This window comes from Thunnus albacares, chromosome 8 (assembly GCF_914725855.1).
Source record: "Thunnus albacares chromosome 8, fThuAlb1.1, whole genome shotgun sequence".
Lineage (NCBI taxonomy): Eukaryota > Metazoa > Chordata > Actinopteri > Scombriformes > Scombridae > Thunnus > Thunnus albacares.
In genome coordinates this window covers 17,812,755-17,822,784 of record NC_058113.1, presented here as the reverse complement: position 1 = coordinate 17,822,784, position 10,030 = coordinate 17,812,755, and the positions used below count along the sequence as shown (strand labels likewise).

The 10,030-nt window shown below is 37.6% G+C and overlaps 1 protein-coding gene across 1 annotated transcript; it reads right to left on the bottom strand.

Annotated features, from left to right (window-relative positions):
- Positions 1–1,887: 1,887 nt before the first annotated feature.
- glipr2l (GLI pathogenesis-related 2, like) lies at positions 1,888–8,239 on the bottom strand. Its single transcript, XM_044360366.1, has 5 exons — positions 7,776–8,239; positions 7,019–7,127; positions 5,386–5,489; positions 4,812–4,889; positions 1,888–3,536 (listed from the first exon to the last, which is right to left on the bottom strand). The coding sequence occupies exons 1-5, from the start codon at positions 7,786–7,788 to the stop codon at positions 3,382–3,384; spliced, it is 459 nt and encodes a 152-aa protein (XP_044216301.1). The 5' UTR covers positions 7,789–8,239; the 3' UTR covers positions 1,888–3,381.
- Between the last annotated feature and the right edge of the window lie 1,791 nt (positions 8,240–10,030).

Here is a 10,030-nt window from a genome sequence, read left to right as displayed (position 1 = left end):
TCTTATCTAAATGCAAAATCTATTTAAGTGTTTAAAAGGTTGTTATCTTAAAGGTGTAATACTGTAGTTGGTGTAAAGACCAAATTAGAACTTGCTATCACTCTCAAACTTATTGGTAAAAAACATAAATTGTATTTTGATGATATTACAGGTTAACAGACCTATTTATTGAAGCACGATAAATTGGTTGATTGATTATTTTTCATATATATCTCAAACTCTTCAGTTATACATATAGGTATAACATATGAGGTCAAAAAATAAATTGGACTTTTAATAAATGAGGGCTGTAACATCATGACATGCTGCTCATAATAATCATCATAATAATAATAATAATAATAATAATAATAATAATAATAATAATAATAATAATAATAATAATAATAATAATAATAATACATTTATTTATAGAGCACAAGGTGCTTTCCACAGGAGAGGAAATTCAAAACATAATATTAGGGACAATTACAAGAGGTAAAATAATGAAACACACACATACTTGTACATACAGATACACATATATGCATATATCTACACAAATAAAAGATAAAATCTCTCAGTGAAAGAAGAAAAAGATAAAAATTCTCAATGAAAGAAAAAAAGAAACAGCTCATGACCATAGACATGTAGTCTATCAGCTGTTAGGAAAAGTCATTCTATAAAAATATGTTTTAAGATGAGATGTAAAGTCAGCTGATCTGAAGCTCAGTGGGAGGCTGTTCCAGAGCCGAGGAGCCAGTACTGCAAAGGCTTGATTGGTCTTTGTTTTTAACCTGGACTCTGTTATAGTTCAGTTTTATACTCTGGTGACAGATCATTAAGAGCCTTGTATGTGATTAAGAGCACTTTAAAATGGATTCTAAAAGAGACTGGAAGGCGGTGCAGTGAAGCCAATATTGGTGTAATGTGTGAGAATCGCTTTGTTTTGTTTTCAATAGTCTAACTGCTGAATTTTGAACAATTTGGAGCTGCTCCATAGCTTGATTGGTCAGGTAAGTAAACAAGGTATTTCGGTAATCAAGGTGGGAGGATATAAGAGCATGCATAATTTTCTCTGTGTTACTGAAGGACAGAACTGATCTAATTTTGGAAATATACCTGAGTTGATAAAAACACGACTGGACTACTTTCTTTAAATGTTGCTCCAGGCTCAAGTTACTATTCAGGATAACACCCAGATTTTTCATAGCTGACTTTATGTTAGGAGTGAGGGGGCCAAGGAGTGGTTGTATTTGTTATGAGACATGTTCAGGGCCAATGATGAGAACTTGCGTCTTGTCAGAGTTAAATTCTAAGAAGTTTTGGGACTGTAGACAGCTATGTAATGAGACTAATTTACTGGTGTCAGAAGGTTTAAATGACAGGTACAGCTGTGTATCATCCACCTAGCTATGGAAGGAGATGTTGTGATGACAGATTATCTGTCCCAGGAGTAACATATACAGGATAAACCGAACAGTCCCCAAGATTGATCCTCGTGGTATTCCATGTTTAGTCTGAACTGTTCGTGAAGTAAATTCCCCAACAGAAAGGAAGAATTTCCTGTTGGTTAAGTATGCGGAAAACCAGTCCAGAGTGATTCCAGTAATACATCTATAAGGATGAAATAGTCACTGGTATCAAATGCTGCACTGAGGTCAAGCAGTAGTAATACAGATCATGCACCAGAGTCTGCAGCCATCAGTAGGGATGGTGTGAAATAGGCAGATCAAAGACAACTTTGCTGATAATGGCTTTGATTTCTTTTAGAAACACTGCAAGCAGACTGCATTGTGAGATTAATATTACATATAATTGCTTTAATTTTTTCAAAAGCAGTCTGTAGATATTAAGGAAATACTTAGTCCTGCTAAATTGTTAAAACCCAGAATATTTATGCAGGTCTCATAGTTGTGCAGAGCTTTAATATACACTTTGAAAAAAAAAAGCTCATTACACAGTGTTTACAAATACTGCTCATATCTAAAATGTCTAAAATGTTCTCATGTTAATCATATTCCATGGAGAGTTATTCTTAGCCAGGAAACACTGTGCCAAAGTCATGTCACTTTATTCTAAAAAAAGTGAATTCTCATGTTTTTCTTCAGTTTCATCACACAATATTGATGACATGAGTGTGGACAGACAGATGCTAAATGCATTTATGACAATCAATCACTTTTATTGTACAAAACTGATTAGAGTACAAAACACACATCTGGGACAGCAGGGTTCTGCTTTGACAAGTGGTTGCAATAACACAAACTCATACCAAGCCTGTTGAGTCATCAGCTTTAAATTACATGCAATGACTCCACATGTAAATATGCAATGCCTGTCCCTTCAGCTAAATTAGTTCCCACAAATACAGATGTGAGGCTATGATGCATTTCAGTGTGTGAAAATATGGAATTACTGTCATCAATAAATGAAAAATTGTCACTGGCAATGTGAATGACTATCAAAATCAAGACTGTACAATCCAGATGGTCACTGGAAATGTTTTGTTAGCAAACAGTAGTCGTTCTTTCACTCTTAACACTGTATCACACACAAGTCCCCTTTCAAATCATAAACATAGCACTTTAAAGGACAGGTTCACAATTTTTCAAGTCTGTCCCAAGACAACAGTCAGGTGTCCAAATGAACAATGACAGATGTTTTTCCTGCTGTAATCATTCCTCCTGTTCATACTGGCCATTAAGAGATCCCTTTATAATTCACTGTCAATGTAAGTCATGGTGGCCAAAATCCACAGTCCTCCCTCTCTGCAAAAATGTATTAAAACATTTAGTTGAAACTAATATGAGGCTTCGGCTGTCCAAATTAGTACAAATGACTCAAAACCTTTTTAAGTTACCATCATTTTAGTGCCAAAGTCCCTTTTTTGTTACGATCCTTCCTGCAGCTCAACAAGAAAACAGTCAAAACAAAAAGAGGGAAATTTTTACTAAAAAGACTGCAACTGTGGAAGATATCCAATTTATTTGAGTAACTCAGACAGCGGAAGCCTCATATTACCTTCAGATGAACTTTTACATACATTTTTGCTCAGAGCAACTGTGGATTTTGTCCTGCATCACGTAAGCATGGGATCTTCTAATGGTCAGTAAGAACAAATCATGTTTCAAAGTTCATATGGGCACCTGACTGTTATTTTAAGACAGACTTGAAAAATTGTGAACCTATCCTTTAAGCCAGAGTGCATTTCATCTTTTAAATTCCATACAGGATAATGGTATGGCTCTCTGCTAGGCAAAAAGTGGTGCTCCCCTGAGTATTCTCCGTAGCAGTGAAGGCTGATAACTTCAGACTTTCCTGGAAAACAGAATAAATTCCTTTTGCCTTGAGTCAAGTCTTAGGGAGGCCTAGACATCTTTAGGAGGCGGATGCTGTGGTTTAAGGTGGGAGGACGTTGTTCTCAAAGTGTCCCTGGTTAGTGATATTCCCAGCTGGAAAGTATCTGGCCACCACAAAGGAAGAGCCATCTGATGCAATGGCCTTACCGACACCAAGCTTATTAGTACTCTTCCACACCATTGCGGTGAAATGGCCTACAGGTTGTGAATGAAAAGAAAGAAATTACAAGTGGGAAGAAAGCAGGGGTACATAAATTGAGAGTGAGACACACTGTTAGGACACGGTTGGAGCTGAGTGCACACAGACTTATGTTCCTCTAAATATTTACAGACGTAGGAATCCTAATTCCTTCCTCACTCATCAATCACAAATCTCTTCTTTCTCCCTGTACACTTATTCCTTTCTTCCTCCATCAGGAAACATTATGAATCAGCGTGAATCACTCTGACGAACTGCTAGGAGTGATCTGCTTCATGTGCGATTAAGTTAAGCAGACTCATGCACACTGGAGTCTGAGGCTACGGGAAACCATCTGGAGGAATTAGGGCAGACTAGAAATGACATGTGGGTTTAGAAGTGATACAGAGGACTGTGATTTCCCCTTAGTTTCCTCATGGCTGGTCACCGAGTCAGACAGTCACCGACTGAGGTGTGACATCAGCATGAAAATAACAACAACCTTCTCCATGCCTCGCTAAACGTGACACTGAGACAGAGGAAGTGACATGGAGTAAACAGAAAATGACAAAGAGAAACAGAGCAAGAAATAGATGAACCAAGATAAATACACAGAAAAAAAGATGAGAAGAAATGAGACGAGACAAGAAAAAATGAACATATACGAGAAACATGATGATACAAAATACCAGTATCTAATTTGATACCAGCACATTCAGGTAACAAATCTGACAATCTGACTTATGAAATAGAATATTCCAGTTTCCTAATGTATGTAGGTCAATGAATTTCATTATTTTAGGGAATCTACAAACAATTAATTTCATTTATTTCCTTTACAACAATGGTTTGGTGTATCAAATGTCACAAAATAGTTTAAAACACATCACAATTTGACATATTCAAATGGCATTCAACAGTCTGAAATCCAAAGATATTCATTCATATTTACTATCACAGAAGACATTTTTCTTAAAAAAATAACATACTATTAATTTTGTATTGAAATAGTGTCTGAAAGTTGAATCTTAATAATGTTCTGCTGATCCGCTTCTCAGTTAATCAGCTAATCGTTTCAGATCCAAATTATTTAACATTTGATTTTCCATACATAAGCCATACTATTATATGTTGTATATCAATATTGGAAAGATTACTTTTGATTGTCCTGATTTAAATTTCAGTCGTGTTGTCCTATTTGTTGTTATAATACGGTAGGTTACTGAAATGTGAAAGAAAGACAGACAGACAGACAGAGGTAAGGGTTGCACTGTCATGTTTATATATCTCACCGGTGCCAGAGGAGAATCCAGGACGGTTAAAGTTGTACTGTTTCACTTCATCATACCAGCGGTCAGCCACATCCTTTCCTGTATGACCACATGGACAAAGTGTAACCTCAACGTAAAAGGACTATCAAATCAGTCTTGTGTGATACATATCAGTCAGAACTTTAGCACTGCCACTGAATCTTTTTAACTGCACTCCAGAGCTACAAATCCCCCTTGGGGTACATTTTGTTTACAATGCTGCACTTTTTGTCACCCAGTGCAGCACTATTGGAGATGTTTTATGACTCCCACCGTCCTGCACTGACATATTTCTGCGGTGAGTCATGGTGTCTGAGCCCTCAAACAGAGTGTGAATTGGAGGAGAAATAGATCCCAGCTGTTCACTTGAAGGCAGGGACAGTCTGCATGGAGCATCTACTTTAAGCCTCATAGATCTAACAGTTGTTTCTATGGATGGATGTATCATATTATTATCACCACAGATTCAAACTGTTTGTAATTATGGGAAGAAAGCCTAGGCATGTGCACATCATCATTCTGGTGGTATAGTTAGTATCTGTGTATGTGAATGTACCTGATTGGTCATAGGAGGCCCATGCCAGGTTCTCTCCACAGCTCCCTCTACTGGACTCCACACTGTGTTTTAGGATCCGTGTGCTGGCCAAACTTTCAGCATAACTGTGGAGAGAGACAAACAAAGTTGTGGATATTAACATAGATAACAAGTACTGCAACTTTACTTTGAATCTTATCTGGAGAGACTGCCTCTGTGAGTGCTGTATTTTCTTATTTTATTTTTCACAGCTCATTACTACCTTTGATGTAGCCTTCCCAGATATCTTAATTTTCAAGATTTATGCTGCACTGTGCTGTCCTCCACCCCAAAGATAAACAGTTTGAAAAACCCTTAGTCAGAGGTTTGTTCTATAGTGTAAATCTGCTGAAAGTGCATGAACCAGTTCCTCTAGATAAGTGTATTTAATATTTACATTAAGATCAGGCTGATTAAAAGGCCATCTGAGGTCCACTGGATGTTGTTGAACACCAGCGTTACAGTGTTAATTTCCATAACCTATATAATGATAAATGGGAGTAGGCTGTATCAAGCATCAGGATGCAGGGTTGGATGTAATAAAAGCATTTTCTGTGAATGGTGTCCAGCATACTTTGATTAACAATCATAGTGGGGGCTCTTCTACAGGGACAAGATTCAACTTTGTAGCCTGCAGTTACTTAATTTAGAACTGACTGCCTTCTGAACGTGGCAAGTCTCACAACATGGTGTGGATTTCCCACAGAAAATAAATGCTTCCTCACTGAGTAAAAGCTAATGAAGCTTCTTGGATAAAAAGACAAACTTCTTCAACTCAGCTCCATAAGCCTTTTTAAAATAGATTTTTGGATTATGTTCTAAATCTAAGGTTTAAAAGAAAATCTGACTCTGCAAGTCATTTCCATGTGTCCTGAGCAGGGGTGAAACAGTTATGATTGCATAATTTCCATGTGTGCCTTTATTACTGCTGTTGACACAAAGGGAGGAGTGGAAGCACCATTCGTCATGTTTCAATGGTAGATTATCTCCAAACTCAAATATTTACCATTATGGATATTAACAGTATTTATAGTATTTATCTGACTTATTACTCAGCTTTTTGTTTAAAATACATTTTAATATATTTGATTAAAATTTCAGCTGAGGAACATTATATTTCCCAACATGGATTTTTATGGAATGAATGAATGTTACAGTGCATTTCCATATGAGCCATCACATAATTATAGGTTGTTTAGCAGCTTCATGCTGATGTTGCAACTGCACTATGAAACATGCTGGAGGAAACGGAAATTATTATGCAAGACAGTTTCCTGACAGCACTGAAAACTTTTGCATTTAATCAACTGAATAAATTCTCTTTGCAATCCCTCTGTGTTTATTTGGTAATAATGATATGAAAAGTCTGGAGATGAACTCTCATTCAGACTTCATTTGAATGAACTATTAATAAAGCTGCAATTAGTGGCAACAAATTGTCAACATAACCTACAATCACAACCAAAGTCCCTTGATATTATATGATGTTTTGTGGGTATTACATTTGACAGGCTAGGCTGGAGCTGTCACTGCTATCCTGAGCAGTTTGACAATTACTGGTATGCATAGTCCTTGATAATTAGGTTTCTAATTTGATTTGTCTGTCTTAACCCACCGGGCAGCCTCTCTGCTCAACTTGCTGCTCAGCTTCAGTGGAGGAGCCTGGTGTTTCTTTCTGTACTCATTATGGCACTGCAGCACCTCGTTGGCAAACTGCTTCGAGGCTGAAAGACAGAGGACAGAGACAAGAAGGGTTAGACAGACAGAAATAGAAAGAAATCTGACAAAAGAGGCATGATGATGCAACATGAAGATTCATACGTGGCTAGAACTGAAACCTGAGTTACAGTCTCACCACCTACAGACTAGCTGACCTCAGACAGTGATTACCAACTGAAAGATGACGGATGCAGAGTAGAAAACGTAATCCAGATCACGCTCCTCTGCCTGGTGCCTATCACTCACTGGCCTTTTCATAAGTCCCACAATCTCTCAACAGCCCACACACAATAGGCACATTCAAATAGTCACACACAAACAATACAAATACCAATGCTGCCTAACAGCCAGTGTCTACTCAGCATGGTGAATCTTAACTAAGAATCAGAGAAAGCTGTTTTGACATCCCACTGGAAACTCCATTGAAGAGAAGAATAAATTAGTGCTATACAGCATGCTTTCGCTCCTATTTTAAAGCAAACCTTGCAGACATACAATACAAGAGCAAGAGCACACACACACACACACACACACACACACACACACACACACACACACACACACACACACACAGTTTCACAAGGGCAAAGTTCCAAGTCAGGCCAAATGGATACAATCAAAGTTAAAATCCATAGTGTGCAGTTTCCACTTACCTGACTTTCCCATGGTGCTGACACAGGAAGCTTTCAGTAAGATTAGTAACAAGGTTGATACTAAACAAAAGCAGCCTCTCCTCTGTCTTGTTTTCTGCTTCTCCTCTCTCTCTCCTTCTCTCTCTCTCTCTCTCTCTCTCTCTCTCTCTCTCTCTCTCTCTCTCTGCCTCTCCCTCTTTCCTTTAAATGCTGTCTATCTAACGCTCATGCTCTCAAACAGCTGCTACATTAATGCTTTTACTTTCTCATTCCACCCTGACCTCACAGCAGTTGTGCAAAGCTTCCCCTTTAGCTATTTATCTGGTTGTAATGTTCACTATGTAACATGATTCTTTCTCAGTCTTTCACTTCATTTAACTTAACCCGCCTTTCCCTCTCATAGCCACACAAACCACTATCTGCCCAACGCCTATCTTTAAGGCTCAGAGTAGCACACACCCACTCACTGTGCCTTTCCATTCCTACAAATGAAAGGGGAGCCCTTGCAGTCATTGATGACATCATCTCTATGAGACATATGCCCATATATGGCTCTGAGAGTCTTGTACTCTGTGACTTGGTAGCCAGGGAGAATCTTAACAACTGTAGCTTTTCTCACAGTCCCCACTGTTATGACGCAGCGTTCTGGAAAATGTGCTGCTGGAGAGGGGACAATAGCTTACTCTGAGATGTAGGCCACAGAGTGCATAATGTGCATGATACTCAGATTACAGCTATTTCTGAACTGACATATCTCATCTTTCAAAACATCCTTTCACTTTCACTCTCATACTGTCAAAGTTCATCGTCATAAAAACTTTAAAGGGGACTTTCAACCTCCATCTTTCAGTTCCTTCAGTAATTCTGGATCAATGAGTTATCCCCTATGCACAGAAATGTAAATGGGCAATCACTGCCCAACCTCCAACCTGGATAAAAAAGTAATGATTGAACAATTTGCCTACTGCAGCTGACACAGAGGGAGAGGCAGAATCACCATTCATCACACCACAGAACAGCTTTCTACTATTTGTTTTGTCTGTATGAGGTATGTTACCCTCTGTGCTTTGATGGTATTCTGAACTGAGATATTTGTCATTTCAAAAAATAAAAAATAAATAAATAAAAAAAGAGAGAAAAGACACCCGCTTTGACAAAGGCAGGAATGGTGTACAGCAAAGCCTCACAATTGATTACCTCATATTTTACCGTATATCTCATAACTCTTTTTCATAAGCTTTGGAAATCATTTCTTTACTTTTTTGTGCAGGCTACAGCTTGTATGAAGAATAAGTCCCTCAGAAAAATGCCCTTAACGTGACAGATTTACCTGTGCACAACCTAAATCAACTGGCCTTTACAATGCCAGCACCAAAGTGCTCTGATGAAATTGCTTAACATGAAAGAATAAAATGCTGAGGCTTAATTGGCTAATCTCCCAGATGTGAATATGAGTTTATCCACACTTTGTTGGGCTTGAATAAAGCAAGGCCAATGAACAGAGTGCACAAAATAGTTACTTTTTTAAAAAACCTTCTTCCCTTGCCACATTTTGTAAGTTTGCTGTCTTGGCAACCGATGCAGCAATTCATGCTGTGAATACTGTAAATCATTATTTCAAAGACAGCCTCATAAATGAGTCATTAAACTGACTACCAGCTTGCTGTATGTGTCAGTTTTAAAAGTGGTCTAACAAACACTATATTTATATGTGGCCTCTTAACTCATTATAATTCACATAATCACTCCTGAATTGCTGATGTGTCACTGCAAACATTGCAAAAATTATGTTTTGTATCAAGGAGGAAAAGTCTCAAAGATCATGAAGCTATACGGAGAAAAAAACTTAAAAGAGGAGCCACTGACTGAAAACTATAAAAAAAATGTATTGTGAGATCACATTTTGTGATTAAATTTGTATTTCTAATAATGGAAGGAAAAACACATGTACACCAGAGATTCTGAGACATTATGTCAATTATCATGGCTAGATTTTAATGAACATAAAATATTCTCACATGAACATACCAGAACCATTTTCTGTCCATGTAGATTACTGCAGTAATTAATTATCCAGCTGTTCCCTGCTCTTCCACTCCTTAAATTCTTTTTATTGGCAACTTTAAAACCTGAAAGGAAAAGTCTTTTCAGATAGTCAGCAAAACTAATTCATGGATCATAGGGGGGGGGAATGAGTGTGAGACAAAGCTGGAGCTGGAAAATTTCCTTACCATTAATTTTAATAAATTCTATTTCAATAAAAGAAACAAATATTT